Source organism: Charadrius vociferus, unplaced genomic scaffold, assembly GCF_000708025.1.
Source record: "Charadrius vociferus isolate BGI_N301 unplaced genomic scaffold, ASM70802v2 scaffold49, whole genome shotgun sequence".
Classification (NCBI taxonomy): domain Eukaryota; kingdom Metazoa; phylum Chordata; class Aves; order Charadriiformes; family Charadriidae; genus Charadrius; species Charadrius vociferus.
In genome coordinates this window covers 4010519-4028427 of record NW_009661375.1, presented here as the reverse complement: position 1 = coordinate 4028427, position 17909 = coordinate 4010519, and the positions used below count along the sequence as shown (strand labels likewise).

At 48.7% G+C, this 17909-nt stretch overlaps 1 protein-coding gene across 1 annotated transcript in view; it reads left to right on the top strand.

Annotated features, from left to right (window-relative positions):
* The window catches only part of FERMT2 (fermitin family member 2), a 58745-nt gene that overhangs the window by 40172 nt on the left and 664 nt on the right, over positions 1 to 17909 (top strand). The window contains exons 4-14 of the mRNA XM_009893949.1: positions 3612 to 3837; positions 3991 to 4093; positions 4434 to 4541; positions 6397 to 6531; positions 8597 to 8646; positions 11318 to 11442; positions 12701 to 12807; positions 13155 to 13376; positions 15609 to 15629; positions 16154 to 16278; positions 16503 to 16644. Coding sequence (XP_009892251.1) covers positions 3612 to 3837; positions 3991 to 4093; positions 4434 to 4541; positions 6397 to 6531; positions 8597 to 8646; positions 11318 to 11442; positions 12701 to 12807; positions 13155 to 13376; positions 15609 to 15629; positions 16154 to 16278; positions 16503 to 16644 — 1364 coding nt within the window. The remainder of the gene's footprint in view (positions 1 to 3611; positions 3838 to 3990; positions 4094 to 4433; positions 4542 to 6396; positions 6532 to 8596; positions 8647 to 11317; positions 11443 to 12700; positions 12808 to 13154; positions 13377 to 15608; positions 15630 to 16153; positions 16279 to 16502; positions 16645 to 17909) is intronic.

Genomic DNA, 17909 nt, shown 5'->3' with positions numbered 1-17909 from the left:
CCGAGCAGAGCTACTAAGAGAATTGTTAACGGAGTAACATCGCTGATGGAGTAACGTCTCTTGCCACAGGCAGCAAATTGATGCAGGGAGGTGTTTGCAAGCAGAGGGGGGTTTCGGCTCTGCACCACGGCTGCTGGAAGTCTGGTGTTTGAAGGCAAATGGCAGGAGCTTAATCCATAAAGTCGGTCAAGTGGGAGCACTTTAGCCCGAATGTACTTGCGGAGAAAGCCACAGAGATGCACGCTGACGGGCGGGCGAGACATGTCTGGCTGCCAAAGCTCTTGGTTTTAAATCCAGTGATGAGAAGGAAACAGGGCAGCTTTAACGAAGAAAAATAAAAATCTTGGTCTTCAGTAAACTTGTATTAATTGGTCTTAAATTAACTGAAGTGCAAGTGAAGGTCATGCAGTGTGGTTAAAGCACTGGTGGCTCTGGGCTTGCCAGCAGAAAGGTTTCAGCTGCGCGACCTGAGGGCGATGATGCCGTGGAGCTGCTGTGCCAAAGTGATGTGCACCACAGGCTCCGCAGCAAACCATCAGCACGGGTCTGTAGCAAGGGAAAAATAATCGGTCTTTTGCTCCAGTCTCACTCCTTCTCCTCCAAGTTGCTTAAAAATGCTTGTGGGCTAGTCCTCTCCCAGTCCTGGCTCAGGGAGTTCTCCCTGCATCAATTTTCATTTTCATTTGGCATTTTCATCTTGGAAGTCCGTAATTAGCCTTTCCAAAAGTCACTGTTCGCAAAGAGCATCTCTTGTTAGATTAATAGGAAATACTTGGCACGCTTTGGGGGAAATGTATGCAAAAGATATTTTTTAATTTTAATTATTGGTCTTGTGGCAAGTCACCTTGAACTGTCTTGCTGGTTTTGCTTTCCTTGTGAATGAGATGACTTGCTGCAGGTTTAATTACTGCAGCTACCTGTGAAGTTTAGGTCCCATTAGTTAAAAGCCACGGTTTTAATCTGAATAAACTGTTTCGAGCGTCGTTCCAACATTAGTTTGTGCGCTGAATGCTTCTGTAAAATGAGTTTGGGATTTCTGAGAATTTCTGGTTCTGCTTATTTCGGTGTGTGTGGATTTAATGGGCGTGTTTGTCACTGAGCACCCCGTACCCGGCAGTGCGACCCCTTGGAATCACTGTAGGCAGAGCTGTCAATACACCCGCAGTACACGTTGCCCAACACTTTCCATTAGAAGACTTGTATTCGCTTGTTTATAAGTTAGCCAAACTTATGGAAAGTTCCAGCTGAAATAGCTATGACATTGCCTGCCTCGGGCAAATTTTTTAAGTGAAGCTTCTTCTGAGATGTTTTAGACGTTTGGAGGTGATGAGGAGAACATCTGAGGGGAAGCTTTGCTCTTCTGGAGCAGACGCTCGAATGGAGGCATGTGGGGGGTTGTCTGTGGGACAAACCTGCCCGATTTGGGGCAAGAAGTGGGTTTTTCTTTGGTTGCTTCAGTTAATGCTCAGCCCCGTCTGCTTGAGCCACGTGGAGGTTGAGGCTGGCACGCTGCGAGAGCGGATGGGGAGGAGTCGAGAGCATCTTTCGGGCTGCAGTTTGTGGATGGTGATGGTGGTTTATTTCCGGTTCTTGTTGGGCTGCTCTGCTCCGGCATAACAGTGTTCTTTGGGGAGAGCACTTTGCTGCTGCTTTCATAATCATAGAATATCTGGAGTTGGAAGGGACCCGTGAGGATCATTGAGTCCAACTCTCAAAGTATAAGTACCTGGCAAGTCACCCCCGGCCTTCTCCTTTCAAGTGTGAAGCCTGAAGGTGGATATCTCCATCCCTTCACCATTTCTGCTGCTTTTTCACTCGTGCCTGGTTTGTTGGGTCTGTCTTGACGGCAGGTACCCACGGCGCTTACTGGTCCCCCAGACCGTTAATCCAGACTGGGATGCCAGCAAAACTAGCAGGAGCATTAAAAGCACCCTGGTGGTTTTTTTGTTTGATGGCAACTTCTACTTTCCATCTTGTCAGGCAGTTTAGAATCACGTTTCTGTATCATTTAAGTTTCCTAACCAAGATGTTGGCTGTCATTGGAATGACACTGCTGATTCAAACTGTTCTTACTACCCCTTGAGATAGCCATGCCAAAAAAATGAGAGTTTGGAAAGGTTTTTCTCTTGATTTGGTCTTAGACTTTTCCAGATGTCCAGCTCATCTTTCTGCCGTTTCTCGGGCATTCTGGAAGGAGGGATTGTTTGGAGTGAGGGGCTGGAGGGTGGTCCAAGGTGGTGGTTCAGGGCAGCAGCAGGAGGTGGCACAGAAGACCTTGCTTGTGGCATCTCAACCCTGCCACACGCCGCCTTCAACACCCTTAATAGTGCTCTTGGAGGTCGGGTTTGAGTGCGTCGAATTGCGCGTCTTAATAGGCTTGTGATTTAAAAAGGACACAACTCTTTCCAAAAAAGCCAGTTATTGGTCCTTCTCGGTACTGGTACGTAGATTTATGTCCAGCAAATGATGCGGAGCTCCTTGCCCGATATACATACACAGTGGAATTCCTGACATTAGGATACGGTTGTTGAACCTCCCTTACGAAAATCCTTACATTAGGAATATAAAATTCCTAATGTAAAAATCAATGTTCGACGAATAGGACTATTAGGATGAATAGGGACTACTTAGCTCTCAGCTAGTTTGAGATATGAGATACCAAGCTGGGTCCACTTTCTTTTCTTCAAAGTTGTAATTTTAAAAGGTTGGGGGTTTTTTTTGTCTGCTTTGAGTCTGTACGAGCTGTAAAGCTTTAAAAGGCCTGGGAGTAACGTGTGCTTCGGGATCGGATTTGCACCAAATCGCATCACTTGCTCAGCATATTAATACCAAATTTGTTTGGCCGTCTCAGCAAGCTTTTCCGTCCGTGAAATGCCGCGTTTCCATGCCCGGCTGTTTCTTGTAACATGAATAAAATAACCGTGGAGTCACTTTGGTTGCTTTGCCTGCCGAGTCCGCCAGCGCTGCTGCAAACGCTCCGTTTGGGTGGTGAAACCTCACCTGTGCTATTCCACCCTCTTCCGAAAATACCCATTTTCGGCTTCTGTCCTTTCCTACTCTCCCGGTGACTTTCTCTCGCCTTCTCACTTCCCTCCTTTCTTTCCCTCTCTATAGGCACCGATATTCTTTACATCGGCCCCGTCAAAGGTGAGCTCCACCTCAGTAGGACTCTTGTGCTCTGCCTCTGGTCTCTTTGGCTGCACCCTTAGTTTATTTTCCTGCTCCTCTAAAACCTTTGACTTCCAAAATCTTTAAGCAACAGGTAATACCGGTAAGTCGGGGGCCGTTCATGTCCCAGGTGCTGCAGTAACGCAGGGGGCAAGAGTTTCCCGGCGTGGGAGACCTGCACCTTTTCCCATGGATTTGGGCTGGAATGAGTTTTCCATCAGTCTTGCTCTCGGAGAAGAGCTGAGAGAGAGGGGCAGCTTTTCATGGGAAAACAGGCAGCGCAGTGTTTTCCCATTGCGGAAAAAAAAAAAAGTGGTAAAAAAAAAGAAAAAGGGAAGCTTTTCCATCCGCTGGCTTCGGGTTTGTGTCTGAGTTGGCTCGGTTGGGAGCAGGCAGGGCTTGGCCATGAGCTAACTCCCAGTTTTTATTCCTCCTACCGGTAGGAAACATATATTCGAGCCCAGGATTGTATAGCAAAACGATGACACCGACCTACGATGCTCACGACGGCAGTCCCCTCTCCCCCACTTCAGCCTGGTTCGGTGACAGCGCCTTGTCGGAGGGGAACCCGGGCATCCTGGCCGTGAGCCAGCCCGTCACCTCCCCAGAGTCCTTAGCAAAAATGTACAAGCCACAGGCGCTGCTCGATAAAGCCAAAATCAACCAAGGGTGAGTTAAGGATTTGTTTTCTTGCTTTCTTCTTCTTTTTTTTTTTTTTTTTCCCCTGTGTTCAATATGTGGTTTTAAGTTGCATTCTTGAAAGCGTCATCGCGACTTCACCGGAGCGTTTTGTGTGTGTTATCCCCTGTTGACAATTTACAGATGGCTGGATTCCTCCCGATCTCTTATGGAGCAGGAGGTGAAAGAAAATGAAGCTTTGCTGCTCCGGTTCAAGTACTACAGCTTTTTTGACCTGAATCCAAAGGTACAGAGCTATTTATTTTACTTGCATCTTGCAGGCAAAGGCTTTGGGCAAAGGATGCCTCTATCTCTAATGCGCTTTCATGTTGGTAAATCCTCCACCGCTTTGAAAATTGGTCTTGGAGGCATCAAACCTGACTTTGCATGCTCCCACGTGCCAGTTTGCTAATGCTTAGGTGTTGCTAGAGATGCTCTAGGCGTCGCTTAGAGCCGCTCTGCTTCGGTGGCAGAGGCTTTTCAGTCTCGGATTGAAGTGTTGCATTGAAATAAAAGATAAAAGGGGTTTGTCTTGAACTGGGCTTGTAGGTTTTACAACCTTAACGTGTTTTTGTCCTGTGCCGTAGTACGATGCGATCAGGATCAACCAGCTGTACGAGCAGTCCAAGTGGGCTATTCTGCTGGAGGAGATCGAGTGCACGGAGGAAGAAATGATGATGTTTGCGGCACTGCAGGTAGGAGACTGCCTGAGACGCTTACAGTTTTGGCTCAACTTGATTTTGTGGCTTTCTCTATTGATGAATATTGATTCACTCGATAAGGCAGATCTGCTGTATCTGGCGTTTTAAGCCTCACCTTGCCTTCGGTGGGAGCTTGGACTTCTTGTGCTGGTAGAAGTAGGATCATTTCCTGTCTCTTAATCTTCACTTGAGCTTATTAGGTAATTTAAATATTTGCTGCTGATTACTGCTCATGAAAAGGAACTTGGCCTTCTTTTACCGAACATGTTTATGTCTATCTTAACTCTTAGTTTTGCCCTTCTTCAAAAAACCCCAGTAAGTACAGTAGGTTACTGAACTGTGTGTTTCTGGCATGCTGCCCCCCAAACAGCTGGTGATAATCTGTGGGTTTCCCAGAACTATTTATTTATCTGTTTTGTGAAATACTCAGTGTGATTTGGCATAAATACTACACCTGCTATTGAATTCTGGAAGATGGATGGCAGGCCATTTACTACGTGTGGTCTGGCGCGCCTCATCATTGTAGGAGGTAGAATTATCCCCATCAAGAGCAGGGTTGTCTAATCCTAGAGCCCCTCCTAGGAAAAAAAGAGTGAAAGCAGAAATATGAAGACTCGGTTTACCTCTCCAAGCAGTCCAGAGTGGGTTGGGCATGGTCCTTCATGTGAGATTTTATGGGTGTTTTCTTTTTCTGGGATAAAAACAGATGCAATGCATCTTCGCAAACTGGGAGATGTGGGTGATACGCCAGGGGGTTGTGCTGCCATCCAGAGGGACCTTGGCAGGCTGGAGAAGTGGGCCAACATGAACCTTGTGAAGTTCAACAAGGGGAAGTGCAAAGCCCTGCCCCTGGGGAGGAGAAACCCCATGCACCAGTATATTCTGGGGGCCACCCTGCTGGGAAGCAGCTTGGCGGAAAAGGACCTGGGGGTGCCGGTGGGCACCAGGTCACCATGAGCCAGCAATGTGCCCTTGGGACAAAGAAGGTGAATGGTGTCCTGAGCTGCACTGGGGAAAGCATTGCCAGCAGGTCGAGGGAGGTGATCCTTCCCCTCTACTCAGCACTGGTGAGGCCACACCTGGAGTACCGGGTCCAGTTCTGGGCTCCTCAGTTCAAGAGGGGCATGGACATACTGAAGAGAGTCCAGCGAAGGGCCATGAGGATGATGAAGGTCCTGGAGCATCTCTCCTTTGAGGAAAGGGTGAGGGAGCTAGGACTGTTCACCCTAGAGAAGAGGAGGCTCAGGGGGATCTTATTAAAATATATAAATACTTGATGGGGGGCTGTAAAGGAGATGGACCCAGGCTCTTCTCAGTGATGCTCAGTGACAGGACCAGAGGCAATGGGCACATACTGAAACACAGGAGGTTCCCTCTGAACATCAGGAAACACTGTTCTACTGTGAGGGTGACCGAGCACTGGCAGAGGTTGCCCAAGAGGTTGTGGAGTCTCCGTCCTTGGAGATACTCAAAAACTACCTGGACATGGTCCTGGGCAACAGCTGTAGGTGGCCCTGCTTGAGCAGGGGGTAGGACCAGATGACCTTCAGGGGTCCCTTCCAACCTCAACCAGTCTGTGATGCTGTGAAAAGAGTAACTCTGTCCTGCGGTGTCCAGAGTGGTCCTTCAGGATTCGTACCACTGACTCCTTGGACTGAAAACAGCCAAACCGGTCATTCCTGACTCAACTGCGCTCAGGTCCCAGTGCTTGCCAGGCTCTGCTCCCGCAGAGAGTATGGCTACAGTTTTCCACTCTGCTTCCCAAGTGTGGCAGCTGCGTCGTGATAAGCCCACAGCATCCGGCAGATCGCAGGAGCATCCCAGTGAAACGCTGTGCCTTGCCTTTCAGTACCATATCAATAAGCTGTCCATCATGTCCTCGGAAAATCACCTAAACAACAGCGACAAGGAGGTGGACGAGGTGGATGCTGCGCTCTCAGATCTGGAAATTACTTTGGAGGGTGGCAAAACGTCGACGATCCTGGTAAGGATTGCAGGCACGCGGTGGCAGGGTGGTTTGCGCGTCCCCTCCTCGCCTCGCACGAGGCAGGAATAATCATCCTGAGCTGGGAATTCTTCCACGCATTCAACCTGTTTCATTTCCTTTATCTCCCTCTTTTTCTATTTCTGCTCTTACAGCATGAGAGAGTTGCCCACAGCCTAGTGGAGCAATGCAGAACACAGACTCCAGTAATATTTTCTTAAAAATAATATTTTTTTAACTACCGAGGGGTAGTTCTGGTGGGAGGGAGGGCACCCTGAGCAGTGTCCAGCACAGGGCCAGCGCTGAGCTCTGCTCTGACCCCAAAGCAGCATAAAAACCTCTCTGAGCACGTGCACTTATTGAACCAAAGGCTTCGTTTAAGCTCTAAGACTGCCACGTCTTTTTTGGGTGTTTGCAGTTAATTTAAGAGCGGGAGCTCAGCCCATCCCACGTGCCCAGCTCTGCATTGCTGCAGAAGTCAAGTGCCATATTGCTTTTTTCCTGCTGGGACCATAAGACCAAATAGCGCTGGAGAAGTCCCAGAGGAGCCGGGATCTTACTGAAACCCTCTCCTGCATCAAGCCACTTCCCTGGTGAAATAATGGAAACTTAAATTTAAATTATTTCAGTTTCTATTCTCGCTCCCAACTTTCCAAAATACTGAATTCTTCACGTTGATGTTTCTCTTCCACCGTTTCTAATTCATGGCAAAGTTTGACAGTACTTAAAACAGCTGCGGCGATTTTCGGAAATAACATTTATGAAACCCTATTTTCATTAGACTGCGTTTCAGCCTGGAGTGGGCTATGTCTGTATTTCAGAGGGTTTCATATTTTTTTTTCTGATACGCTGTTTTAACACCGGGTTTTCACCTTTAAAAATGTAAAGCCCAAAAACTAAACTGCAGAAAAAGGAGTAGATCTGGTCAGACTTGGCACAGCGCAGCTTTTCCAGGCACTTTGCACATTTGTACCATCTCCGAGTTTCATTTTAAGTTCTTTCAAACCCTAAAACCCCTGAAATTTTCCAGTCTTACACTTCATATAATTTTTTCAAGTGTTTACGAAGGGTCTCTTTGAAGTTAACATCCATACTTAGCCTGCTTTACTAGCGTTAATAACGGCAGAGATTTATAATATTAACCAGTCGCCGCAGGGAGAGCAGCGCTCCTTTGGTGCGACAGAAATAATGACAAATTTTAATCGCCAAGAGATCTTTTATAATTTCTCTGCAAAACCAGATTTGAAGCACAGTACTGAGGACCAGTCCCTGCCAGATAGGAGTGAAGATGACAATGATTCATCAAAAAAACTCCGTCCCTTTCCGTGGGGGTTGTTAGCTGTAGCCATTTCCAGATGTATTCGAGTAATTGAATACGGATAATGGGCAATTACTGGATTGTTTGTTTAGATTTTGCATTTTTTTCCCCGTGGTATCTATAAACAGCATTGCTCATTGCAGACAGAAAGTAAACTGTCTTGCTACTGGAAGCTGTTGGAGCAGTCTTTGCTTTTTCTGTCCTTCGAAACCCCTTTAGTTCGAGCTCGTGGGAATTGAAAGTGCCACCGGGTGTATTTTGCTCATCCAAAATGTGAAGATAAACTCAATATTAAAAAAACTGGGGGGAAAAGCCTTTTTAGACTGTCAGAAAACCCTTCCCCAGCCCTCCCTGGAGCTGCAAAGCAGCATCCTTTCCTTTTGTTCGGAGCATAATGAAAAAGTAAGGGAGGAGAAAAAATCCCTGTGCGAACACGAGCCGGTGTGACCGCCGGTGACCTCGCGGGTGGGAATTGGCTCCGGCGGCAGCAGAAATTCCTCAAAGAAAAATAAAACCTTGTCCTCTGGTTTCCAAACAGCACTTCTGTGCGATAGATTTTTCTCCGGTTGCTTCTCCCGTAAAGTGGATGAGGCTTTCTCAGGAGCGTTTTCATGACCCCAGAGCTCCGCTGTTGGCCGGTGAAGCTGCTGCCGGCTTCCTGCCCTGCGCAGCATCCCTTCCCTCCCGGACCCACCACCCCGGCTCCGCTCGGGCAGGCGGGTGAATGGGATCATCTTTTCTTTTCAGGGTGACATCACTTCCATCCCGGAGCTCGCCGACTACATTAAAGTCTTCAAGTAAGTGCTGATGGGAAGAGGTGCTTGTGAAACTGGTAATGTCTATGAATAATTAATGGTCCTACTCCCTAATATCCTTTTTTTCCCATCTCCTGGCTTAAGATCTTGCGGCACACCACTGCATTATCTCGCGTGAAAAGCCACCGAGCAATCGCTGCGTAATACCACAGCTCAGAGCATCCGTGCTCTCTTGCTATTAAAACGTTTTACTTCTTTATCCCACTCGTGGCACAGTCATGAAGCATTTCACACCATTCCAAAACAACCCACTCAATACCGGAGTTGATCTTAAATATAAAATCCAGGGTGTTTTCCCACTATCGCCGCCCTGGCAGGTACGCATCCCTCTGGGAGAGCTTGCTGCATCCCGTAACCAGCAACACGTGCTGGGATATTTCTCTGACATAATTAATGCTAATTAAGCCATCCTAAAATTAGGAGTGAAACCTAGAAACCTTGCTCAAATCCTTCTTCTGGTTTGTAAGAGGCTGGATGAGTTATAAGCAGCCGGGATCCTGGTCTCTCTGCCCTCTCCGTGCCAAAAGGAGCAGGTTCCGCTGACGCTGCGCCTCTTCCAGATCGCTCAGGATTTAGAGGGTTTTTTTAATTTTGCTTTGACTTGGACGATGGTATGTGGAAACCGGGAACAGCAGCGTCTGGACTTTTAAGTAACATTTTGGCAGCCGCGACCGTCTTTTGCGATTTATTGCCTGCTGCGGCAAGGGTTACGGTGAAAGTTCTGGAAACTGTAAATAATGATGAGATTTCGCAGCACGGCTATAGGATATAGAAGAAAAGCTGTAGGCAGCGAAATAGCTCTGGAACAAGCTTTTATTTTATTAATTGTTTGGTTCTGGAGCCAGAACCTGCCACTTCTGCTCTGAAAAACTCTTTCTCCCTCTCCAAAGACAAATTAATAAGGTCTCTGCGTCCGTCCGGGCTTGCGGTCTGTCTTAACTGGGTCAAAGTTTCAGGGCTGCAGCCCGCGCCCTGCATCTGAGTGGGTGTTTTTTCACCCCTTGAACAAACAAACAAACAAACAAAAAACTTTGCTCTTTCCTTTGATGTCCTTATTTGCCAATAAAATTAGACACGACTCGGGGGGCTAATTGCTTCTCAAATTGGATGCGCCAGTTGGTGGGGCAGGAGATGGAGCAGCGAGAAGCTGCTGGTTCCCTCCCCTCGCCCGGGGCAGCCCCAGACCCTGAGGTTGGGATTTGAGGCTGTCCTTCTGCGGCAAGGAAGCATGGAATTGCCATTTGCTCCTAAAAATGAGGGCCAGGTGATATTTTACTGCCAGAAACCCAACGTAAATGACGTGATGTTAGGAGCTGGCCCAGCTTTGGACACGGCTCTTGTCACACTTCATTGGGGAGGAGCTGCAATATATGTCCCTTGTACACATTATATATAAGTCCTATATATATGTTCCTATGTGCCTGGTGTTGCTGCAGATACGTGGGACATTTCTCTTGCCCCTACCAACCAGGTTACGGTCCGTGCCGGCCAAAATGCCCTGCCTGCAATTTAAAGGAGTCCCCAAAAAAGCTCAAGACAGTAAAAACATATTAAAACAACTTTAGAGAAGGATGCAAAGCAAAGGATGGAAAAACCTGCACGTGTAGGATAGCTTGGCCGGAGGTCGGTGACTTCTTCCCTAGTGGGAGGCAGCTTTCAAAGGAAATTGCGGTTGTAAAGTTCGCACGGGGCAGGGCTGTGTGTGCCAGGGCTGTAGGAGGAGGAAAACCAGCCGAGGCAGGAGGAGGCAGCAGATGCCCCGAGCTCAGATGTCCATCAGAGGTCTGAGAGCAGCCGGGTTCGGGCAGACGCCGTGATTCTCCCCCACCTCCCTAATTTCCCGGAGCAGCCCCCAGCACACTTTCGCTTGGAAGTGAAAGTGCAGAAGACAGGCAAGTGGGGCCATCGCGTATTTGATCCCCGCAGATGAGGGTCGAGCAGCTGTTTCTGGGATGGAGGTGTGGGAAATGCATTGCAGTGAGAGGCTGCGGATAAAGCCTTTGAATAAGGTTTAGAAATGAGGGAGGAGGTTAAGAAATCCAGCAACTTGCAGCTCTGCGAAGGTCTTGGGCTCGTGGTGGGATGAACAGGCTCAGGGTACCACCACGCCAGGCGGTCGCCTCGCTTTGCTGCAGGCTTGCGGGGCCATCAGTTCGTCTTTGCGTCAGAGTCAAGCGAAAGCCATGTTTTCCATAGAAAAGAACTGAACCTTTTCTGATGCGGAGTATTTAAAAAGAAAACAACAAGCTACTCGTGCCTGTGCTTAACTGACAAGTCTTTTAGAAGTACCGCTTCCTTTCAGAGCTTGAGCAAAGGGGTTCCCTTTTAATGTGGCAGGCGAAGAGGCATATTTTGCAGCGGTTCATGGACACATCTATTTCTGTAATACAGTTCTCCAGCTCCTTGCCCCAAATTAGTGGGACCTCCATGGGATTGAAGAGTCCAAAACTGCAATTGTAACTCAATATCTTGACCCAACGTTGTTGTGAAGGGAGGGTGAGTGATGGCTGAGCTCCCAGGCAGGGACTGTGCCGGGGGTGGGCATACCCCAGGCTGCTGACACCTGGTTTTCAAGGGTGAAATGAGTTTCCCAGTGCAGCAGCTTGGTTTAGGAGCTTAAACCAAATGTCATGTCCCTCAACTTGTCTGGCAGGCCCAAGAAGCTGACGTTGAAAGGCTACAAGCCCTATTGGTGCACCTTCAAAGATACCTCTATCTCCTGCTATAAAAGCAAAGAGGAATCCAACGGGACTCCCGCACACCAGATGAACCTGAGAGGTAAGAGAAGCGTTAAGGACCGTTGCGTTTTATTCCAGTAACAGGCTGCTCCTCTTGCATCTTGTTTTCCCACTGACTTAACTTCTTGGCATGCCATCCTAGGGTTGGGTGAATATGTTTGAAAGACTGAGGGTGACTGGGTTTGATAGCACGGCATATACTCAGACTTCTAGAAAGTGAGCACGTGGTTCGTGCGACCCCAAAGGGAAGCGCCGTCAGCTCCCCAATACCACGGGGGGGACAACTCGCTCTTCTCCTTTTTGTTGTGGCTGTCCAAAAGACTCGAACTAACTCCCGCGGCGGCGAATAAGTTTGAGCCCACGCTGCGCTGGAGAGAACAGACCATTCTCTTCCTCCCGCTGCCTGTAAATGTTTTTCCTCCTCTCCCTGGCGCTGGTGGTGTGTAGCCTCGCTCAAGTGCCCCCTGCGAGCCTCGCACATGAGTTTTTAGATTCCTATGGTTGCTGGCTTTTCTTATGTCAGGTTAAAAATTCCTGCTCCGGCAGCCACCAAACTGCAGAGAGCTCCTTTTTTTTTTTTTCCCCCCGTGGAGGCAGGAGCAGATGGGATGCCGAGCGACCTCAGGCTGCAGTCAGAGCGAAGCCCGGCCCGCAGGACCTTTTTGGGAGCTTTTGACATATCTGCTGTGACGGCACTTTTAAAAAATCTCGGAGGCGGCGTTGAAGCGGTGCCCGGGCTAACTTGGCTGGTGCAGTTCATCACCCCCTGGTGTTTATACAACCGCTTGTAGTTCCCTCCAGACAGCGAAAGCGGGATGCTCACACCTCGCCTCTGATTGTATCAGCAATGTGCCCAGCCGAAATAATGTATAAGTTTCAGGGTGAGAGTCAGCACCCATCCAGCCACCTTTTCCTGCCCTTTCATGAAAATTTTGGGGACACAGGGAATTTGCCAGCCACCGGGTCCATTCACGAGGCCAGACGGGATCTGTGAGATGAATCCTGCGGGCGCATGTTAGCTTCGGCATCGTTGCTTTCAGATCAGGTCTTGCTTTTTTCCCCCTTTTTTCCCTCTCACTTGGAAAAAGAGACAGCTGACACAATTTTTGTCCCCGCTATGTAGAGCGTTCATCCCATCGGAGATGTGGTGCAAGACCTTTGCAGCACTGAGATGCTGTTGGGCATCCTTTAGTTGGAGCTCTTTGCTTTTTCTTTTCCTTTTTTGTGTTTTTTTTTTCCCCCTCTTTTTAAAGCGCAATTCTTCACACCCCTGTTAAACACTGGCTCCCTCACTGCAGGATGTGAAGTTACCCCTGACGTGAACATCTCTGGTCAGAAGTTTAACATCAAACTTCTGATTCCGGTGGCGGAGGGAATGAATGAAATCTGGCTACGCTGCGATAATGTAAGTTTATCATTTGGACCAGCCCTCTCTTCGCCCTTAGCCCACATCAGCTTACACTGGGATGGGCTGCGTAGCTGGTGTTCATTAAAAAAAAACAAACAAATGCACTCACATGTGTCTGATCTTGATGTTCAGAGCACACATGCGAATTTAGAGTAGAAAACCAGCCCCTCCTCTTCCTTGGCTTTGTCCCATGGTTGTAGCCTACACATTGGCTGGGGTTCTGCCCGGCTCTGCGTGTGCTTGAGTCTTCTGGGGCTGGAAGGAAAAATAAAGGCTCCCCGGAGTTTTATTTGGGGGTGGGCAGGTGGCACCCCCGCCGCTCTGACCCTCCGTTTCGGGGGCAGGAGACGCAGTACGCCAGCTGGATGGCCGCCTGCCGCCTGGCCTCCAAGGGCAAGACGATGGCCGACAGCTCCTACGGCATGGAAGTGCAGAACATCCTTTCCTTCCTGAAAATGCAACATTTGAACCCGGACCCGCAGCTCATTCCGGAACAGATCACCACCGACATTAATCCTGAGTGTCTGGTTTCTCCTCGCTACCTGAAAAAGTACAAGAACAAGCAGGTACGTGCTCGCCCGCTCTCCCGGCACGGTGTTGGTGTGGACCGGGCTGACCGTACACCCGTTTCGGTGGTCGCTGGTGTTTAACACTACATGTTTTGGATGTTGTCACTTAACCGGATGCACGCGGTTACTAAAATGAAACGCCAACTGAAATGTGTGGTTTGGATCCAGCACCTGAGGATGGCACCCACGACCTTAATTATGCCATATTATTGCGCGACGGTGCATGTACACAGCTTCGGCAGCGGGGAGCCATTTCTTTTAAATACGTTTTCAATTTATTTATTACGTTTATTTTAAATACATTTTGGGAATGGTTTTTGCCCCTGCCGATACCGAGTAATGCTGCAGCAAAGCATGGGTCAGCTGCCCCCGTCTCTCCCCATGCGGCTGTAGCAGCGATGAGATGAAATCGGTCCCCGGTGCTGGGATTAAAACCCCTTCCCTTGCACAGAGTCCGTGCAGAAATCCTCAGGATCAGTGGAGTTGCAGTTGCTTGCAGTGCTTTATCCAGACTTGGCTGTAATGCGGTTTGCATATTTTCTCTCTTTGCTTTTCCACTACTTCCAAATGCCAGTCCTTGAAACATTGCTTCATTTTGAGTTGCTGTGACTCGCGCTTGAACTCCACGCAACATTCGGTCCGTGCATGACAGGGCTGAACTGTTCTGCGCTGGAAATAAATGCATGACTTTCTGAAAGACATTATGTGTCAGGACGGCGGCAAAAATAAGTAAGGCATTGCTCCGTGGCCTTTCAGTGACTTAATCGTTCAGCTGTAGCTTCGCAGCCTGCGTGCTTCGGGCTGGCTGTGGCCAGATAACGATTTCTCAAAACCCAGAAGAAGGCTGCAAGTCAGAGAAGCAGGAAAAATATCACTTTTTACTGGCACGGCACGATGATTTCCTGGCAGTGGAGTTATATTTTATATAGCCCTTATTATTCTTCTGAATAAGCCTTTATATCCACTTGGATGGAGAAGAGGCTGCATAAATATACCATTTTAACGTATGTAATACTTTCTAGGCTTGAACTCAGTAAAATGGAGGCACCTGGAAAAATATTAGCTCGCAGAACTTGCTTACTGTGCAGGTATCCTCGTTGTAAAAATAACCTCCGTCGAACCATGGGGATGGGCACGAGCCCTCGCCCTGCTCCAAGCTGGGCCAGCGGCCACGATGCGAACGCCGAGTCCCCTATAGACATGAGTTAAACAGCAGATTTAGGCTTTTCCTTTATGGCCAGAGGCAGAGCTTGCAGCAGCGGAGGATGTTTTGCCAGCGGCACACGCGTGCCGGAGCGGCTGGGAGGGACAGAGGGATGGAGGCTGCGGGAATGCAAGGAATTCGGCCACCAGGGTCCCTCTGCGCCCTGGCACGGGGGAAGGAGGAGAAGGAGGAGGAGGTCATGCAACCCACAAATAGCGCCGAAATGGGAATTGGCCGTGGGCCTTGCTGGAGGATTTATAGAGGTGCTTGGTCCCACACCAGCCCCAGACCCGCTCGGGCGGTGTTTGTCTCCGTGTGCCCTTGCAGCAGCCGTAGGTTGGGTTTGGGGAGCGCCAGATAGTAAATGCAGAAAAAAACCAACCCAAATTAGGTGTATTCACAGCTCTTCGGTGCTTTGCTGGGCTTTGGTGTCCGAGCGGCGCCCAGCCGGCTTGCAAGGACAGATGCAGCCCTGGGAAGCCTGGCTGATGTCCTCCAGCCGCTTGTAACCCCGAGCAGCATCCCCATCCTTCTTCTGCGGAGCTCAAAGAAAAGGAGCTACTGAGCTAACGGCCGTAGTGCGCTGTTGAGCTTCTGACTGAGCTTCCTCTGCAAATCAGGGGGCTGGAGTTTGCGCAGAGGCATGGAGGGGAGCGTGAGGACACGAATCCTCCTCTGAGCTGGCAGCTTCGCCCTCCCCTTCATCCACCAGCAGGACCAAAACCATCTCAGGACCAAAACCATCTCTAGATGAAGCCGGCCAGCCGGGACGGCACCGGTGCTCAGGGCCGGCGCGAGCGGCGAATCTCTGCTCGCTTGTCCCCTCTCCGTCCTTGCGTTCACTTTGGCTGCTTTTCTGCCTAAAAAATTGTGCATGTGGTTTTTTTTTTTTTGCTTGAACTTTGGTTTGCAGTTTATTTACACTTTTTCTTTGCTTTGTTGCCATATTTCTGATTGCCTTTTTTTTCTTTCTGCCTCCTTTTCTTTTTTTTTTTTTTTTTTTTTATTCGCCTTGCCATCTACAGCCAGGCTATGTAAGAGACTTGGTAAGTGACAGCAACAATAAAATTAAGCTAAATTTAAGATAAAATAGTCTAGAACCCCTTTGGTTTGGAGAGCAGCAATGAAAAGACTAACAAAACCCACTCACCCACGCCCTCCCCCCGGAGAAACTTGGGCCCTTTTTGGTTTCTATAGTAGTCCCCAGTGATTTTATGCTGCGAAACTGGAAACTCTACACCAGAAATTTGCCCCGCCGTTTGCTCACATCCTGCGTCTTAAACTAAATGAGCCTGAGCGGCTCTCTGCCTCCAGACAGCTCCGATCTATATTTGCTTTTATATGTCTGGAGACACAAACCAAAAGCCGCTCCACGTTTATCAGCCGTGGTCGCAGGCTTTGAGAGGTTGTAGCTGAAATACATCCTCAGGGTAGAAATTATCGATCGTCTGCGTTGTTCGTAACCGCGCTGGCTCCCAAACGTCTCCCGAGTCGTTATCCGTTCGCGTGGCAGTCATGATGCCGCTAACGAGCCCCCTCGCCTAAAGCCGGTGTGTCTCGCCACCCGCAGATCACGGCACGCATCCTGGAAGCCCACCAGAACGTCGCGCAGATGAGTCTCATCGAGGCGAAGATGCGGTTTATTCAAGCCTGGCAGTCGCTGCCGGAGTTCGGCATCACGCATTTCATAGCAAGGTCGGTGGGTCTGCTGGGCAGAAGAGGGGGAATTTCGTGAATAAATACGTGGAGTAGGTTAAATACGCAGCACATCTTTAGCTGCGGATGTTGCAGTGGCACTGAAATTAACAGCACTAATTGCATCGACTTATAAAACTTACAAGTTAACTCATCTGCTGAATTGAACGTGCGCAGCCGTGTATTGCAGGCGTGCATTTATTAATCCCTTTGCCGTGTCACAGGTTCCAGGGGGGCAAGAAGGAGGAGCTGATCGGCATCGCCTACAACCGGCTGATACGGATGGACGCGAGCACGGGCGACGCCGTCAAAACCTGGCGGGTCAGCAACATGAAGCAGTGGAACGTGAACTGGGAGATTAAAATGGTGAGCCGGTGTTTTACACCTCGGCAGCTTCCCATGTTCCTGTTACGTGAGACAAACGCTGCTCTCGGGGGGGGGTTTAAGTTGACTTTGTAAGTCGGCTTTTAAAAAGTCAGGTTTTCACGTCACTTTTCTAAAGCGTGTCCCATTTCCCATCCTCCCTTTGCCACCCTCCTTGGAGATCTAGCAGAGCTTGTCCCAACTGCTGGCAGAGTTGAGTATGACCCTTAAAAAGAAGAAGAAAAAAAAAAAAAAAAAAAAAAATGCATCTTTCTTTAACGCAGCCAGTTACACGCTTAATGCGTAATGATTTTCTCCAGTCTCTGAACACCCACTCAAAGGCAGCTAAATAAAATCAAACTTCAGAACTGGTGCTCAGGCTTGATCCTAAATAAATGTATCGCGTCTTATCCATGCTAAAACTCATTTTATTTGCAGCGCAGCTCAGACTCCCATGTAAGCAATGAAAAGCAACAGCAGACCCTTCGCTAGGCTCCGACATGGGCTTTTACCCAACCGTTCCGTTTGGATGCGCAAACTTTTTGTGCTCCTTTTCAGCACAACACCGGAGGGAAATTGCCAGGGATATGTGAGGGTTGTTCTCCTGCAGTTTGCGGCTCGTTAAGAGTTGCTGGCAAAATTATTCAGCTTCCCCTCTGCCTCAGAGTCTTTGTTTTGACCCAGTTGCAAGCCCCAATATCCCAGTTACTCAGCTTGGATACTCTGCTGGGAATCCTCCTCCCTCCCGCAGAGCTGTCACTGATGGGGGCACAAAAAAATACCAGGCATCAGTAAATGGACAGTCTATTCAGTCACTCCAAAATCGAGCTCCCCCAACCCCCATAAAGCAGTTCTACGACCAAACTTCCACTTACAAAACCAGAATGCACTCGCAGGGAAAACTGGAAAGAAATTCCAGCCCTTGAGAGGTCTGTGCATGGTCTCCGCTTCACTTAATGCAAAGAGGATGTCGCCACGTGCTGACTGCTGAGAGGTGCGAACACGCTGGGTAATGATCTCTGAGTCACAGGAGAATAAAAGGTATAATGATAATTTAAGCAAGTAAATAAAATAGAAAATTAAATAAAACCAAAATAATTTAAAAAGCAATGAAAGGTATTTCTGTGTCTGAACATTTGAGCAATAATCATGGCATCGTGGAATATCTCAAGTTGGAAGGGACCCATAAGGATCATCGAGTCCAAATCATCATTTCCATCGCTTTTTTTTTTTTTTTTTTGTTTTGGAAACAGAAAAGGGAACTGGGG